The sequence below is a fragment of the Lethenteron reissneri genome, chromosome 68 (assembly GCF_015708825.2).
Source record: "Lethenteron reissneri isolate LAM-NWPU_2019-01 chromosome 68, ASM1570882v1, whole genome shotgun sequence".
Lineage (NCBI taxonomy): Eukaryota > Metazoa > Chordata > Hyperoartia > Petromyzontiformes > Petromyzontidae > Lethenteron > Lethenteron reissneri.
Window position 1 is genome coordinate 3,598,312 of NC_083846.1, and position 17,002 is coordinate 3,615,313.

Genomic DNA, 17,002 nt, shown 5'->3' on the forward strand with positions numbered 1-17,002 from the left:
ATACCAGATTGGGAATTTCAATGCAAAGTTAATCATTTTAATAAAATGTCCACATTATGGGTGTAATAAAAAAAATCAGCGCTGTGATAACATAAATACGTGTTATAGATATACATAGCATACTCTCTGAATTATAAGATTCTCCCAAAAAGTAGTGCGCGGTTGTGTCTTCGGGTCTGTTTTGGTGTATCCGTGTCTCGGTTTGTTTCGGTCAGTATTGGTCTCTTTCGGGATGTGTCAATGTCTGTCGAGGTCTTTCTTGGTCTCTCCGGACCTGTCCGGGTCTGTCCGGGTCTGTCCGCGTCTGTCCAGTTCTTTCCGGGTCCTTCTGGATCTTCTCGGTGACCCAAGAGAGGGCAGGCGTGATCAGTCGACCGACACGTTTGCCGGCACGGCCACTGTGATGCCAAACTGCTGTCCCAGGCTCAGCAGCTGCTCCTCGTACACCAGGTTGCGTTTCACTGCCTCCTTGTAGTTGAACTTGAGGTCTTCGATCTCTTCAAAGAATGCCGGGTCGAAGCTCTCCAGCTCCTTGCGAAGGCCTCGAACCTCCTCCTGGTCACGGTGGCGCACGCACAAAGTCCCCCCCGGTGTAGCATACATGTTAATTTTTTCTCTAATTCCTCCCTCTCTCTGCCCCCGCCCCCCCTCTGTCTATTTAAGGCCTCGCCACAGAGACGATCTCCTTCTCTGTGTTACTCTCTCTCTATGTATCTTGGTGATATCTGTCTGCTTATATGTCTGTCTATAGTTTTCTAGTTAGATTTTTTGTTGCTATTTCATTTATACCTGATGACGATTGCTTGTGTTGCAATCGAAACGTCGTATGCTATTATTTAATTTATTATTTTATCTTTATATGTGACTTTACCGAAAGAACCAAATAGTAATTCCTGCAGTCACGAAAGCTCCAAATTAAGATTTAGCATACACAAGCTTTCGTGACTGCAGGGATTAATCTTCTTGGTTCTTTCGGTAAAGTCACGTAGAATGGAAATAATAAAATAATAAAAATCTAACATAATAAAATAATTCTCACGACGTTTCGGCCACAACGCAAGCAGCCGTCCTCAGGTGAAGAACAGACAGTCTTCAGACTTCTTGTCTTCTCAACAGACCTGTTCTTCACCTGAGGACGGCTGCTTGCGTTGTGGCCGAAACGTCGTGAGAATTGTATTTTATTATGTTTGATTTTTATTATTTTATTATTTCCATTCAACGTGACTTTACCGAAAGAACCAAGAAGACATAAACAGGCTGTTGGGGCAAGTGCTGTTAGCAAACACCCAGGGGTGGCCCCAGACTAGCTGCCAGCACCTGGCACCCTAGACCAGGGGTCGGCAACCAAAATAACAAGAAGAGCCATTTCTTTCCAATTCGGTACAAAATTCAGTATTTCAAGAGCCGCAATGCATCTGAGTACATACTGTACATACGTACATATTGTCAAGAAGCAGCCCGTAAAGAGCCGCATGCGGCTCCGGAGCCGTAGGTTGCCGACCCCTGCCCTAGACGAACCATGCAATCGGCGCCCCAAATCCCAAGGGGAGCTCTAGGCTGAGGTTTTTTTTGGTAAAATGGGAAATACGTTGCCCCTATTTTCCATTTAACGTCTTTTTTTAAGCTTATTTTTAAAAGAGGCATAATTATTCGCTTTGTCCATCCGTCTCTCCGAGCAGTAACGTCTCCGAAATGTTGAGAAATTAATTATGATTCATATTCCCTCTGTCTGCGCACAGGAATTGAAATAACGACATCTTCGTTGTTGCATTTGTGTTTTTTTCCTCGACTTTGGCACCCCAGTTAACTTAGCGCCTTAGGCGATTGCCATGGATCGCTGATATGGACGAGTGGCCGCCCCTGCAAATACCTATAAATATACAAAGACAGAGATGCCCACGCTCGTATGAGGTATATTGTACACTGTTGGGGCAAGTACCTTTGAAGGCTGGCACGGCGAATGGAAATCAATCCAGTATTGTCTGTATGTTGAACGTCTAACTAGAACACCATTTACTAAAACACGGATCGTGTATCATAGTAAAGGGGGTACCAGTGGTTAGCGCCCTACGTTATGAACCACGGCGACCTGAGTTCGATTTCTCCGTCACGGCTAACATCAGTGAGGCTGGAATATGAAACCAATTTTCATGGCACTCTCTTCACAAACCCGGTGGGGAGTACGGTTGAACAAGCCCCATCACTGACACGGTGCGGGGAAGGCCCTTACCCAGGAGTCGATTGGCAAAGGGGCTGTACCATTTAATAATCGAGGTTTTTGGGTTAGACCGCGCAAATATAAATGTGTTGTTAATATAAACGTGATCTAACCCAAAAACCTCTCGTGGATAATAATGGTCGTCGTTAAACTGCCTATACATTTTTATGCGGTATTACACTGGTCAACAAAAAAAACATTTTTTTCTGGCCTGGACTTTTGCAGCTGTTTTAGACTAATTTCAGGGTGCTGATTCCAAATCTGATCTCAGATTTGCTCTATCACATCTCATTTTTATGCTATCGGCATACCCCATTTTCATTGATTTTACCCGAAATTAACTCTGTCACTTATGAGTGCAAGTTGTTGCGAGTCAGTGACTGCTTTAGTGTTAAAATACGGTGCTGTATTTTTAGGATAGTGTGTTTATAATATCATTTTATGTAGATATCCACATTTATTTAATATTTTTCTTCCGCACTTTTTATTGAAAATGCAATATTTGATATCTCAAAAACCTGATGCGATAAGACAAAAACTGATGCCAGATTTGGAATCAGCACCCCAAAATGACATTAAAACCGTTGGAATACCTGATGCCAGAAAAAGTGTGTTGACCAGTGTTATCAATGACTTGTTAACATGCGCTCAACGCTACGCTACCTCGAGCCGGCCATTGTGCATCTTCATCTCACGCAGCTGCACTTGCACCTGAACATTCTCCTGCAGCAGCTCGTCATAACGCCGCGCTTTCTGCAGAACATCGCGCTCTGTAATGCACGCACGCACACACACAGCAGCAAGAGACAGCCTTTAACAGACAGTTGGGTAAAGTGCTGCTGCTTCTTATTCTTTCGTATGGCATGTAAATCAACAGCTTGTATAGATGATGTCATCGTTGAATGTCAAGATACTTCAAGCAATCCAAGACGGCAGTAGACGCTGTACGGATTGCAGCGATACTGCCAGGGTGCGCATGGATGGCGCACTAGTCGGTGATGTGGTTTCGGCTTTACCGCAGTTTGGGGATTCTTTGATTTTATATTTTTGGCAAGTGCTGCTAGCGAGCGCCTATGAAGGCCGGCACGGCGCACGCACGAAGGGGGTGGTGGGTGGCCAGCATCACACCCGGCCGCCTCGATCTCCGCCAGGCTTACGAAGATGACAATGTTGGTCTTTGTCATGACGGGGATCACCGTAATTGTTATCATGAAAAAGCAGTTCATGATAATTGGTTTTTTACCATTTTATCTGGCAACAAAACTGACACCTTTTTTTGTTTACAAGGAGTCATGTTTGCATTGACCACAATACCTGCGGTCGGAATGCAACCAAAAAACACAACTCTGATAATGTATGCACTCTCCTTGAAATGGATTGTTCCACACCCGAGACAGCTTTCCTTAGAGCCTAGTCTCACATGGTGTTGGACCAGATGATGCTGCTGGCAAAGGAGGTTCCAAAGGTGTAAAAGCAGTTCATTATTAGAATTATGCAGCTGCTGATTACGATCAAGATGATGCTGGAGCTGCCAATGGTGACAATTATACTGCTGATTACGACTAAGATATTTCTGGTAATGATGCTAACGAGAGAATGCTACTGCTGATGCTACTGCTGCTAACAATTCTTTGGTTCTTTCGGTAAAGTCACGTATAAAGAATAAATAATAAATTAAATAATAGCATGCGACGTTTCGATTGCTAGGTCATTTAATTTTAGTGTGTTTCTTTCTTCCCCTAAGCCCGCTCACTTCTTTTTGTACTCATTGACATGTAAATTTTGTCTCTAACCCCTCCCTCTCGCTGCCTCCGCCCCCCCTCTGTCTATTTAAGGCCACCCCACAGAGACGATCACCCCTCTCTGTACCTGTGTTGCCCGCTCTGTGTATCTTGGTGATATCTGTCTGCTTATATGTCTGTCTATAATATTTTCCGGTTAGATTTTATGTCGCTATTTCATTATACCTCATGACGATTGCTTGTGTTGCAATCGAAACGTCGTATGCTATTATTTTTTTTTTCATACTTGACTTTACCGAAAGAACCAAGGAATAATTCCTGCAGTCACGAAAGCTCTAAAGTTAAGATTGCTGCTAACAACATTGCCGCTGCTGCTCCTCATGATGGTTGCGACGACAATGATGCCGATGACGATGTTGACGGCTCACCCGATGATGGTTCGCTCTTTCTCAGCTGCTCCAACTCCTCTCCCAGCTCCGCCTTTTCCTTCTCCAATCGGTCGATAGTCAACCTGCCAACACGCGTGCCGAGTGAGGGTTTGAGCCCTGGTGCTGGTCGTCTTGCGGAGGTGAGGTGGGGAGGGGGTGCATCAAAGTCCAAAGCCCAGTACCTCTGAAGTTCTTAACCCTTAAATCTTGACTTAAAGCTCTTTTTAAATCCTTTATATTAAGTTCACTTGTTTGCTTGCTTGCGCGCTTACGACCGTGCAAATCTTTCGGTCGTGTTTTAACCCACTTCCCGTGATCCAATCGAGCTGACATTTTGCACACAGACTCGTTGTGCGTGACAATTTATTTTCGTGAAAAATTTTTTCCAAAATTTTCCATTTTTTAGGAAACATTAAATTTCATATTTTATTTAAAATACCAATGTGATAAAAATGAAACTCTTACTCAAGAAAAACAGAAATGAATAATAAAATAAAACCGATGCCACGCATATAAAGGATTTATAGTGAAAAACTTTGTTTTTACGGGTTAATTTTTCTTCCTGATGACGGACGCTTGTGTTGCGATCGAAACGTCGTAGTTTTGTTATTTTTCGTTATTTTCTTTGAACCTATGTACGTGACTTTACCGAAAGACCCAAAGAATGTTCTTAACCCTTTCCCGTTCCGACACGCCTGCAAGTTGCAGGGTGCCGTGTCCTGTCCACCGCCGAATCTCGGAATGCGCCGGCGGTTCACCGTTCATTTTATTGGGAGCGGCGTAGCAGTGCCGTTGTTTTTCAACACATTGTACTCGCCGCAGAGAAAGCGTGGTGACGCTCCACGATTCAAGTTTTAAGTTTTCAAGTTTCATTGATTAGGTGTAGCCCTGTGAGCCATGCGGCTCTTGAGTCGGGTGCAACCGCAACAAACAAAATATGAACACAGAACATCTTAAAGCGACGACGCACAACAGAAACATCCTGATTTAAAGCTTTCGTGACTGCAGGTATTCATCTTCTTGGTTCTTTCGGTAAAGTCACGTAGAAGGGAAGTAATAAAATAATAAAAATGGAACATAATAAAATAATTCTCATGACGTTTCGGCCACAACGCAAGCAGCCGTCCTCAGGTGAAAACCAAGTCTGTCGGGGAGACAGCGTCTCATTTTTATTATTTTATTACTTTACCGAAAGAACCAAGAAGAGAAACATCCTGGATAAACCAGCAAAAGAACCGCCGTTCGCCACTAAGTGGCTTCGACGTCACTACGGCGCTTGTGCCAGGCTAGGTGCACCAAACTCCACGCGTGGCCTTTTACTTACGATCCCTTTCGGAATCAATTCCGTGATCACTATGAGATCTCTTTTACCAGTGGCAAAATATAGTAGTAGGTTTTTACCCTTTTAAACTGGTACAAAACTGACACCTTTATTCAAGGCATCATGTTTGCAATAACCACAACACAAGTAGTCAAAAAAGCAAACAAAAAGAAGCAACTCTGATAATGATAATAATATGCACTGTTGCTTCTTTTTGTTTGCTTTTTTGACTACTTGTGTTGTGGTTATTGCAAACATGATGCCTTGAATAAAGGTGTCAGTTTTGTACCAGTTTAAAAGGGTAAAAACCTAGTACTAAATTCCGTGATCGTGAACGCAATCGGAAGAAGAACGTGATGACGTACGCGCGTATTCCATCAGAATGGTAAACGGTGAATATGAGCCGCGTGGCTGGGTATCTGGGCTCAGAGTGGCCGTGTCGGGCACCGGGAGCTGTACCTGGCTATCTGGAACTCCCTGGTGAGGCCCGGTTGGGATTTTGCCTCTTCCGGGAACTTCTTTAACAGCTCCACCTGCACAGCACCTTCGATTAGCACGGTTGGCTACGTTCGGTGCAAAATAACTTCAACACACACACATGCAAAGCATCGGCACAGCGACATCAAAGATACAGATCTCTGGGGCAAGTGTTGTTGGTGAGGACTTATAAGGCCGGCACGGCACACGAGGGGGTGGGTGGCCAGCACCAAGCCCAACCGCCTTTGTCTCCCCAGTAGCGATGTTTACACACCACACCAGGTACTCATTTGAGGCTGAGTTGACCTAGGAGAGGACAAGGACCGGCTCAGATGAAATCATCACTGGTGTTGGCCGTGAGCGGGAATCGAACCCGGGTCGTCGGGCTCGTAGCACAGCGCGCTAACCGCTACACCACCGCTCCTCACTACAGTGACATCTAGGGGAGCAGCACAGACATATTCGTGCCTTGACGTTATTTTTCTAAATAAAGTAATTCACCGAATTATTTACCAAGACTAGGGTTGATAATTGGTTTTTTACCCTTTTATCTGGCAACAAAACTGACATCTTTTTTCGATTTAAAGCTTTCGTGACTGCAGGGATTCATCTTCTTGGTTCTTTCGGTAAAGTCACGTAGAAGGGAGCTTGGCAGTGTCTCATTCTTCACCTGAAGACGGCTGCTTGCGTTGTAGCCGAAACGTCGTGAGAATTATTTTATTTTATTATGTTTTATTTTTATTATTTTATTACTTCCCTTCTACGTGACTTTACCGAAAGAACCAAGAAGATGACATCTTTTTTTTACAAGGAGTCATGTTTGCATAGACCACAATACCTGCAGTCATAATGCAAACAAAAAACACAACTCTGATAATGTATGCACTGTCCTTGAAGTTGATTGGTCCACACCCGAGACAGCTTTCCTTAGAGCCTAGTCTCACATGGTGTTGGACCAGATGACGCCAAAAGGCGCACCTCACATGGTGTTGGACCAGATGACGCCAAAAGGTGCACCCTGGTCCAACACAATGTGAGACTAGGCTCTAAGGAAAGCTGTCTCGGGTGTGGACCAATCAACTTCAAGGACAGTGCATACATTATCAGAGTTATGTTTATTGTTTGCATTATGACTGCAGGTATTGTAGTCTATGCAAACATGACTCCTTGTAAAAAATAAAAAAAAGGTGTCAGTTTTGTTGCCAGAAAAAAGGTAAAAAAAACAATTATCATATTTTTTCTTCTGCCAAATGAGATTCCAAGACTAGGGTTGTCGTCGCCAAGTGCTGCTACCCGCCGGGCCACGCCACGGCTGCCCCCCCCTCCCCCCCGGGCCACGCCAAACTTAGCGCCACCGAATCTCGATCGCTCTCCGGGCGGGATCACCTGCTGCTCCAGCTGCCGTTGCCGGCGCCGGTGCTCACCCTCGCGCTGCTCCGCCTGCCGCAGCAGCGCCCGCGCGTCCTCCAGGCCCCGGCAAGCGCGCTCCGTCTCCTCCTGGGCGTCCCGCAGACGAGCCTCGTACAGCCTCGACGTCCAAAACAAACAAGACAAACAAGGCACAAAGATTTACACCAGAGCCTCAGCAGACTGTTGCAAGGCAAGTGCTGTCCCGCGAGTAGCGCTCACGAAGGCCGGTAACGGGACATGAGGGGGGGGGGCGGCCAGATGTTGACTACCTCGCCTGGTACGCAGGCGTCGTGGGTCCGATCCCCACCCTGACACCTGCATTTTTTGAGTTTTTGTGTCTTTCATCAGATGTTGACTACCTCACCAGGTGTACAGGAGGTCGTGGGTTCGATCCCCACCCTGACACCTGCATTTTTTGAGTTTTCGTGTCTTTCTCTCATCAGATGTTGACTACCTCGCCAGGTGTACAGGAGGTCGTGGGTTCGATCCCCACCCTGACACCTGCATTTTTTGAGTTTTTGTGTCTTTCTCTCATCAGATGTTGACTACCTCGCCTGGTACGCAGGAGGTCGTGGGTTCGATCCCGAACCTGACACCTGCTGCTGTATATTTGGAGTGTGCGTGTCTCTCTCTCTCATCAGCATCACGGTGGCTAGGAGATGTTAACTGCCTCGACTGGTATGCAGGAGGTCGTGGGTTCGATCCCGACACTGACGCCCGTGTATTTAGTGAACATCAGCAATGTGTAGCCGCCCCCAAACCGAGACCCAACTTTAATTTGTTTTACCCGAGTCACATGGCGTTCAAATTTCGATTTAAAGCTTTCGTGACTGCAGGGATTCATCTTCTTGGTTCTTTCGGTAAAGTAACGTAGAAGGGAAATAATAAAATAATAAAAATTAAACATAATAAAATACAATTCTCACGACGTTTCGGCCACAACACAAGCAGCCGTCCTGAGGTGAAGAACAGGGCTGTCCGAAAGACAGCGTCTGAATTCTCTATTTTTTCAAGGAGGGCTCTGTTTGGAAGGATAATAATTTGTATTTATCAAGGGTTGGGGTGCGTAGTTTATGTGCGTTCATTGCTCATCAGCGCCACAGTGGCCAGATGTTAACTACCTCACCTGGTATGAAGGAGGTTGTGGGTTTGATTGATCCCAACCCTGACACCTGCTGTATATTTGTGTGTACGTTCTCTCATTCTCTCCGCGCGGTCGCGTACATTTTTCTCCGGGTCCTCCGGTTTTCCCCTCCACATTCAGAATCAATGTATTTTGCCTGTTATAAATGTCCACGTGCTGATAAGCCACTTCGTTGAGCTAGCACTTGTGATGGCCAGGTCGCTTCTGGGGAAAATAAAAGATCTATATAGTCCAGTGGGCCTCATCTGGTAATACAAAAATAGTATCTTCTTGGTTCTTTCGGTAAAGTCACGTAGAAATAAAATAATAAAATAATACAAATAAAACATAGTATGTTTTATTTTTATTATTTTATTTTATAATAAAAATTAAACATAATATGTTTTAAAATTATAAAAATTAAACATAATATGTTTTATTGTTATTATTTTATTATTTTCCTTCTACGTAAATAAAACATATGCTGTTTTATTTTTATTATTTTATTATTTTCCTTCTACGTAAATAAAACATATGCTGTTTTATTTTTATTATTTTATTATTTCCCTTCTACGTGACTTTACCGAAAGAACCAAGAAGATGAATCCCTGCAGTCACGAAAGCTTTAAATCGAAACAAAAATAGTAATAATAGTTCTAAATCGACGTCTGTCTGGCGGTTAGCTTTGATGCGCGTGCCGCTAAATGGTCATCGCGGTTGGCCACGTGGCTCCACCGTTTTTTTCCCGCTCTGGTGATCAGCACGACGAAGTCGACGGATGATTGTGCTCACTTCGACAGGGCCCCGGGCTTCAGGCCCTGCTCGTCGCTCGCCTGCGTCCGCGCCAGCTGGGCCTCGACTTCGGCGAGTCGTCGGCGCGAGCTCTCCGACTCCTCCCGCGCCAGCTCCAGCGCCAGCTCCAGCGATCGCTTCTCCCCCCGCAGCTTGTCCACGGCCTCCCTCTCCTGCGGCGAGACGCGAGACCCGCGGGCGGGGCGGGCGGGCGGGGGAGTGAGGGCGACAGGGAGCGAGTAGCGAATTAATGGGACGACTGATGGGTAAGGTAGAGGGAGCGAGTGAGTGAGTGCGGGCGGGGGAGTGAGGGCGACAGGGAGCGAGTAGCGAATTAATGGGACGACTGATGGGTAAGGTAGAGGGAGCGAGTGAGTGAGTGCGGGCGGGGGAGTGAGGGCGACAAGGAGCGAGTAGCGAATTAATGGGACGACTGATGGGTAAGGTAGAGGGGTGAGGAGTGAGTGAATGAAACGAATGATGGGTAAGGGAGAGGGAGCGAGTGAGTGAGTACGGGCGGGGGAGTGAGGGCGACAGGGAGCGAGTAGCGAATGAATGAGACGAATGATGGGTAAGGTAGAGGGAGTGAGTGAGTGAGTGAATGAATGATAGCAACAACTATGGGTGGGGGAGTGAGGGCGAGAGGAAGCGAGTAGCGAATTAATGGGACGACTGATGGGTAAGGTAGAGGGAGCGAGTGAGTGAGTGAATGACAGGACAACTATGGGCGGGGACGTGAGGGCGACAGGAAGCGAGTAGCGAATGAATGAGACGACTGATGGGTAAGGGAGAGGCAATGATGAGGGACTGACGGGTAAGTTAGAGGGGATGAGGAGTGAATGAGTGGGTGAATTATTTACAGGGACAAATATGGGCGGTGGAGTGAGGGCGACAGGGAGCGAGTCGTGAATGAATGAGATGACTGATGAAAGGGAGAGGGATGAGGAGTGAGTGAGCGAATGAATGACAGACAAAACTAAGGGCAGGGAAGAGGGACGAGCGAATAGTTGTTGTCAGTGGTACCACGTGTTTCTGTGTGCGTGTGTGCGTTTCTCTCCATGTGTGCGTGTGTGCGTCTCTCTCCATGTCTGCGTGTGTGCGTCTCTCTCCATGTGTGTGTGCGTGTGTGCGTCTCTCTCCATGTCTGCGTGTGTGCGTTTCTCTCCATGTGTGCGTGTGTCTATCTGCTGCGTGCGTCGTCACCCTCTTGATGTGCGCGAGGAGTTTCTCGTTCTCCGTGATGAGCTTGTCGACCCCGCGGCTACGCGTCTCGTAGCGGTCGCTCAGCTGCTGCCCGGCCTTCAGACGCAGGGCCTGCAGCTCCGCCTGTACGGGGGGGGGAACACGCGGGGACACGCGGAGACACGCGGAGGGAGGTATGGGGACACGCGGAGACACACAGGGACACACGGAGACACGCAGACATGTGGGGACACGCGGAGACACACGGGAACACACGGAGACACGCAGCCATATGGAGACACGCGGAGACACGCGGAGAAAGATATGGGGACACGCGGAGACACACAGGAACACACGGAGACACGCGGAGGTATGGGGACACGCAGGGCCACGCAGGGACACGCGGATAAACGCAGACATATGGGGACACGCGGAGACACACGGGAACACACAGGGACACGCGGGGACACACACAGATATGGGACACAGGGGGACACACGGGAACACACGGGAACACACAGGACATGTGGACACACACACAGATATGGGACACACGGGGACACTCAGGAACATACACACACACAGGGTCTCGAGACACATGGCCTCCTGGAAACTCCCCCTGTACGAGGGGAAGCACTGGGACGCATGGGGAGACACGGGGATACTCGGGGGGCATGGACAACCAAGACAAAGATCCCCCGTGTAGCCTGTAACAGACTGTTGGGGCAAGTGCCGTTCGCGAGCACCTACGAAGGCCGGCACGGCACACGAGGTTGTGGGTGGCCAACACCACGCCCGGCTGCTTTTGTCTCCCCAGTGCTGATGTTCGCACACCGCATTGGGTACTCATTTGAGGCTGAGTCGACCTCGGGGGGGCCGAGGACCAGTTCAGATAATCGTCAGTGGTGTTGGCCGCGAGTGGGAATTTCGCTCGTGTCACAGCCGGGTTCGTGGCGCTAGCAGCTTACTCACCCTCTTAGTTCTTTCGGTAAAGTCACCGTGTAGGTAAAAAATTAAATTAAAATTAATAAAAATAAAACAATAAAAATCACGACGTTTCGGAGGCAACACCAGCTTCCGTCTTCATTTTTTACCTACATGGTGACTTTACCGAAAAAACTAAGAGTATGAATCCTTGCAGTCACGAAAGCTTCAAATCTAGAATTAGCTTACTCACCGTTGCACCACCGCCCGCCCCCCCCCCCTAGGCCGCTGACACACGGACAGACGGACACACGGACACACGGACACACGGACACACGGCGGAGTGGCGATGAGGGCGCACACGCGGCGAGGTCTACCTTGAGCTTGGCGTTGTCGGCTTCGAGGCCGGCGCTCCGCTGGGCCTCCACCACGCCCGGCGCTCGCCGCAGCTCCTCGTTCTCGCGCTGCAGCTTCTCCACGACGCGCTGCATCAGCCCCACCGTCTTCTCCAGCTCCGGCACCGTCTTGCCGCTGCGGCCCGCCTGCACCGCACGCACGCGTCGGCGGCGGTGTCGTCACACTGCGGCGGCGTCACGGATGTCGCGGTGTGATGGTGTGATGGTGTAATGGTGTGATGGTGTGATGGCGTTACGTTGTGATGACATCACGGTGTGATGGAGTGATGGGGTCATCCTATCACAGTGTCAGGGTGTCATGGTGTAATGATGTGACGGTGTGATGGTGTAATGGCGTGATGGCGTGATGGTGTGATGGCATTATAGTGATGGCATCTCGGTGTCACGGTGTAATTGGTGTCGCGGTGTGATGGTGTGATGGTGTGATTGTGTGATGGTGTTACGGAGTGATGGAGTGGTGGGGTCATCCTATCACAGTGTCAGGGTGTCAGGGTGTCATGGTGTAATGATGTGACAGTGTGATGGTGTGATGGTGTGATGGTGTGATAGCGTGATTGTGTGATGGCGTTATAGTGATGGCATCACGGTGTCACGGTGTGATGGTGTGATTGTGTGATGGCGTTACGGAGTGATGGCATCACGGTGTGATGGAGTGATGGGGTCATCCTATCACAGTGTCAGGGTGTCATGGTGTAATGATGTGACAGTGTGATGGTGTGATGGTGTGATGGTGTGATGGCGTGATGGTGTGATGGCATTATAGTGATGGCATCACGGTGTCACGGTGTAATGATGTGACGGTGTGATGGTGTAATGGCGTGATGGCGTTATGGATTGATGGCATCACAGTGTCACGGTGTAATGGGTGTCACGGTATGATGGCATCACGGTGTGATGGAGTGATGCGGTCATCCTATCACAGTGTCAGGGTGTCATGGTGTCACGGTGTAATGGAGTGATGGCGTTACGGAGTGATGGCATCATGGTGTAATGGTGTGATGGGGTCATCCTATCACAGTGTCGGAGTGTCATGGTGTAATGATGTGACGGTGTGATGATGTAATGGTGTGATGGTGTGATGGTGTGATGGAGTGATGGAGTGATGGCGTGATGGTGTCATGGTGTGATGATGTGACGGTGTGATGGTGTAATGGTGTGATGGCATTACAATTCGACGTATTGACAACGTTGTCGGTCAAACTGACGAAGAGCCACCGCGTGTCGAGAACATTCAACAGAAAAACGTTAGCGAGGATAAATATAGCGCAACGACGATACATCGCCGACTTTGACTTACAGGGCAACCCGACACGAGCTCGCGTGCACGACGGCCAGCAGAGACGACAAGAAGTGGGTATACAGGTAGTCCCCGAGTTACGACGGAGTCCGACCTACGATATTTCGATCTTACGACGGCGACAGCGATACGACAACATTGTAAAATATTTAAAATTCCGCGCGGCAGGCAAACGCAGGTACGATACTGTACGTTGGGACGCTGCCGGGATGTTACGCATCTCCCGCCTCGCGCGATGCAGATAGGATTGTTTCCTGAAAAAAACTTTCTATTAAATTGCAGTTCATATCGGTCGGCTAAGAATTTACCTTGTTTTTTTTGTACTTTACATTTTACTGCGCGATACAGTATTGTAATTAATAAATACATGCAGTATATAGGTTACACAGCACGGTACTGTAAATTGCTCTGTTTTGCTAAATTATCACCATTCTTTAAGACTCCTGTGTAGGCTAGGACATCTTCGACTTATGATATTTTTGACTTACGATGGGGTCGTCGTAACGCATCTCCATCGAAAGTAGAGGACTACCTGTATATATAGAGAGAGGCCAACGGTAACGACACATACACACACGTCTACTTCAATACAGACTTAACATAGTCGAGCGCACATGATCGTTGTTGGTTACCTAGGTGACGCAATGACGCCTCTCCGCACCCGTAGGTCACGTGACAGGATGTTCTTTTTTTTTACTCGAGTAGGAAGTAAAGCCGTGAGTTTAAGATCTCTTTGTCCGCGTGTATGTCTGAATGCTGAACTCCTTTCACAACCGTACGTAGCCAACCGTGCTAACTGAAATGCGGGGGAAGGACAACAAACTATGGGTCTCTGTGAGTCTATGGGTCTCTGTGTGAGTCTATGGGTCTCTGTGTGAGTCTATGGGTCTATGTGTGAGTCTATGGGTCTATGTGTGAGTCTATGGGTCTCTGTGTGAGTCTATGGGTCTCTGTGTGAGTCTATGGGTCTCTGTGTGAGTCTATGGGTCTCTGTGTGAGTCTATGGGTCTCTGTGTGAGTCTATGGGTCTATGTGTGAGTCTATGGGTCTCTGTGTGAGTCTATGGGTCTCTGTGTGAGTCTATGGGCCTCTGTGTGAGTCTATGGGTCTCTGTGTGAGTCTATGGGCCTCTGTGTGAGTCTATGGGCCTCTGTGTAAGTCTATGGGCCTCTGTGTGAGTCTATGGGTCTCTGTGTGAGTCTATGGGCCTTTGTGTGAGTCTATGGGTTTTCAGAACTGCAAAAAGCAGTTCTTAAGAAATGAGTTTGTCAATTTATATGATTTAACAGTGCATAGCTCCGATGGCTAACTAACATGGGAAGGAAGAGCGTTCCAGACGGCCACAGAAGCCAAAAGCCACTGCGAGGATGACCGGAGTTCGCGTGACGACGGTTTATGCTCCTCGATGAAATCGGCAAGGTATTGCGGTCCATCTGTGGCAAGCGCTTTGTGTGTGTAATGAGCGCGACTGCATAATGACGTATTCCGATTCAAAGCTTTCGTGACTGCAGTGATTCATATTCTTGTTTTTTTTCGGTAAAGTCGTCACGTAGAAGGGGAATAATAAAAGAATAAAAATAAAACAATTAAATAAAATTCTCACGACGTTTCGGCCACAACACAAGCAGCCGTCCTCAGGTGAAGAACAGAGCTGTCTGAAAGACATCGTCCTCATGAACACCGCTAAGCGCGTCACGTATTTTCACATGCTCAACACCCAGCCACGTGACTTTACCGAAAGAACCAGGAAAATGACGTGTTCGTTCGGCAAACCAGAAGACACTGCCACACGTCACGAACGACGACAGATTTGGGGGGATGTGAATGTCTCACGCCTCTGACGTTGCCGAGTTTCCTCTCCATCTCTCCCTTCTCCCTCTTGAGCTGTGCGCAGAGGGCCTGAAGGTCGCTCAGCTTGTCCTTTAGAAAAACAACAACAACAACAATCAAAAACAATAACACAAGGAATAAAGAATAAGCGAGCACACGCACTACGTCGCCACCGGGCAGATGGTGGAGGGTTACACCTCGACTTGACTATACCTCGCACCGCCAATGAGCACGGTTGGCTACGTACGGTGCGAAAGAAGTTCAACGTACAGACATACATAGACTCACACAGAGACCCACAGACTCGCACAGAGACCCACAGACTCACACAGAGACCCATAGACTCACACAGAGACCCACAGACTCACACAGAGACCCATAGACTCACACAGAGACCCATAGACTCACACAGAGACCCATAGACTCACACAGAGACCCATAGACTCACACAGAGACCCATAGACTCACACAGAGACCCACAGACTCACACAGAGACCCATAGACTCACACAGAGACCCATAGACTCACACAGAGACCCACAGACTCACACAGAGACCCATAGACTCACACAGAGACCCATAGACTCACACAGAGCCCTATAGACTCACACACAGAGACCCACAGACTCACACACAGAGACCCATAGTTTGTTGTCCTTCCCCCGCACCTACGATGAGCACGGTTGGCTACGCACGGTCGCGAAAGAAGTTCCACGTACGTACACACACACACGCAAGGGGAGTGAGCTCCCTGCACCTGCAGCCTCGGCAGGTCCTTCCGCACCCTCTCCAGCTCGAAGCGCAGTTCCACGTTCTCGTCGGACAGCTCAAGGACTCGTCTCTGCACCTCCTGCTCCTGGTCCAGGCGCGAGTTGGAGCTGGGCGTCTGCGAACCGCGAGCAGCAACGACGGGACATTTTTGTTTATTTTAAATTCTAAATCTCAGACCCGCTCTTACAGGACATGTGTAAAAAATAAACTAAAGAAGAGCTTCGTAGCTCATCGGATTTGTCCAGGGTAATTAGATTCTAAAAACTAAACAATTTTTTATTTGATAATTGGTTTTTTACCCTTTTATCTGGCAACAAAACTGACACCTTTTTAACGAGGAGTCATGTTTGCATTGACCACAATATCTGCAGTCATAATGCAAACACAAAACACAACTCTGATAATGTATGTGCACTGTCCTTGAAGTTGATTGATTCACACCCGAGACAGCTTTCCTTAGAGCCTAGTCTCACATGGTGTTGGACCAGATGACGCCAAAAGGCGCACAACTCAAAGACAATGCACCATCAGAGTATGAGAGCTCGGAATAAGCATTTACACCATTGGTACCTCATTTGCCAGTAAAAAATATGATAATTGTTTTTTTACCAGGTAAGGCCCATTGAGCTGTGTATCTCTGTTTCAGAAGAGACCTGGCAACAATTGATAACCCAATGAAGTGGTTTATCACGTGGAAGTTACGTCGGCCAAATACCGCAAATGCACGTTGATTCTAAATGTGGAGGGTAAAACCGGGAGAAAAATCCACGCGACCACGACAAGAGAGACACGCAAACTCCAAATGTACAGCAGGCGTTGTCAGGGTTGCGATCGAACCCACGACCACCTGCATGCCAGGCGAGGTAGTTAACATCTCCTAGCCACCGTGGCGCCCTGATTCTGACAACAAATTAGGACGTACAAAAACAAGGCAGTGCACGCGAGACAAGAGCTCACATGCGCTTACAAAATTACGCGAGCAATGATTTGCAAAACCTAACATGACAGCTGATCGAATTAGCGGTTGTGGGGGGCTCTGTGGGGGGGGGGGGGGGTGAATGATTTATATCAT

The 17,002-nt window shown here is 47.9% G+C and overlaps 1 protein-coding gene across 2 annotated transcripts in view; it reads right to left on the reverse strand.

Moving 5' to 3' along the window:
* The window catches only part of LOC133360369 (centrosomal protein of 290 kDa-like), a 101,301-nt gene continuing 84,299 nt past the window's right edge, over positions 1 to 17,002 (reverse strand). For both annotated transcript variants that reach the window (XM_061579054.1, XM_061579055.1), the window contains exons 46-55: positions 15,917 to 16,045; positions 15,164 to 15,250; positions 11,995 to 12,159; positions 10,715 to 10,837; positions 9,512 to 9,684; positions 7,573 to 7,714; positions 6,169 to 6,242; positions 4,389 to 4,471; positions 2,882 to 2,988; positions 1 to 555 (exon numbers count right to left, since the gene is read on the reverse strand). In XM_061579054.1, the coding sequence (XP_061435038.1) occupies positions 367 to 555; positions 2,882 to 2,988; positions 4,389 to 4,471; positions 6,169 to 6,242; positions 7,573 to 7,714; positions 9,512 to 9,684; positions 10,715 to 10,837; positions 11,995 to 12,159; positions 15,164 to 15,250; positions 15,917 to 16,045 (1,272 nt within the window). In that variant the 3' untranslated portion in view covers positions 1 to 366. The remainder of the gene's footprint in view (positions 556 to 2,881; positions 2,989 to 4,388; positions 4,472 to 6,168; positions 6,243 to 7,572; positions 7,715 to 9,511; positions 9,685 to 10,714; positions 10,838 to 11,994; positions 12,160 to 15,163; positions 15,251 to 15,916; positions 16,046 to 17,002) is intronic.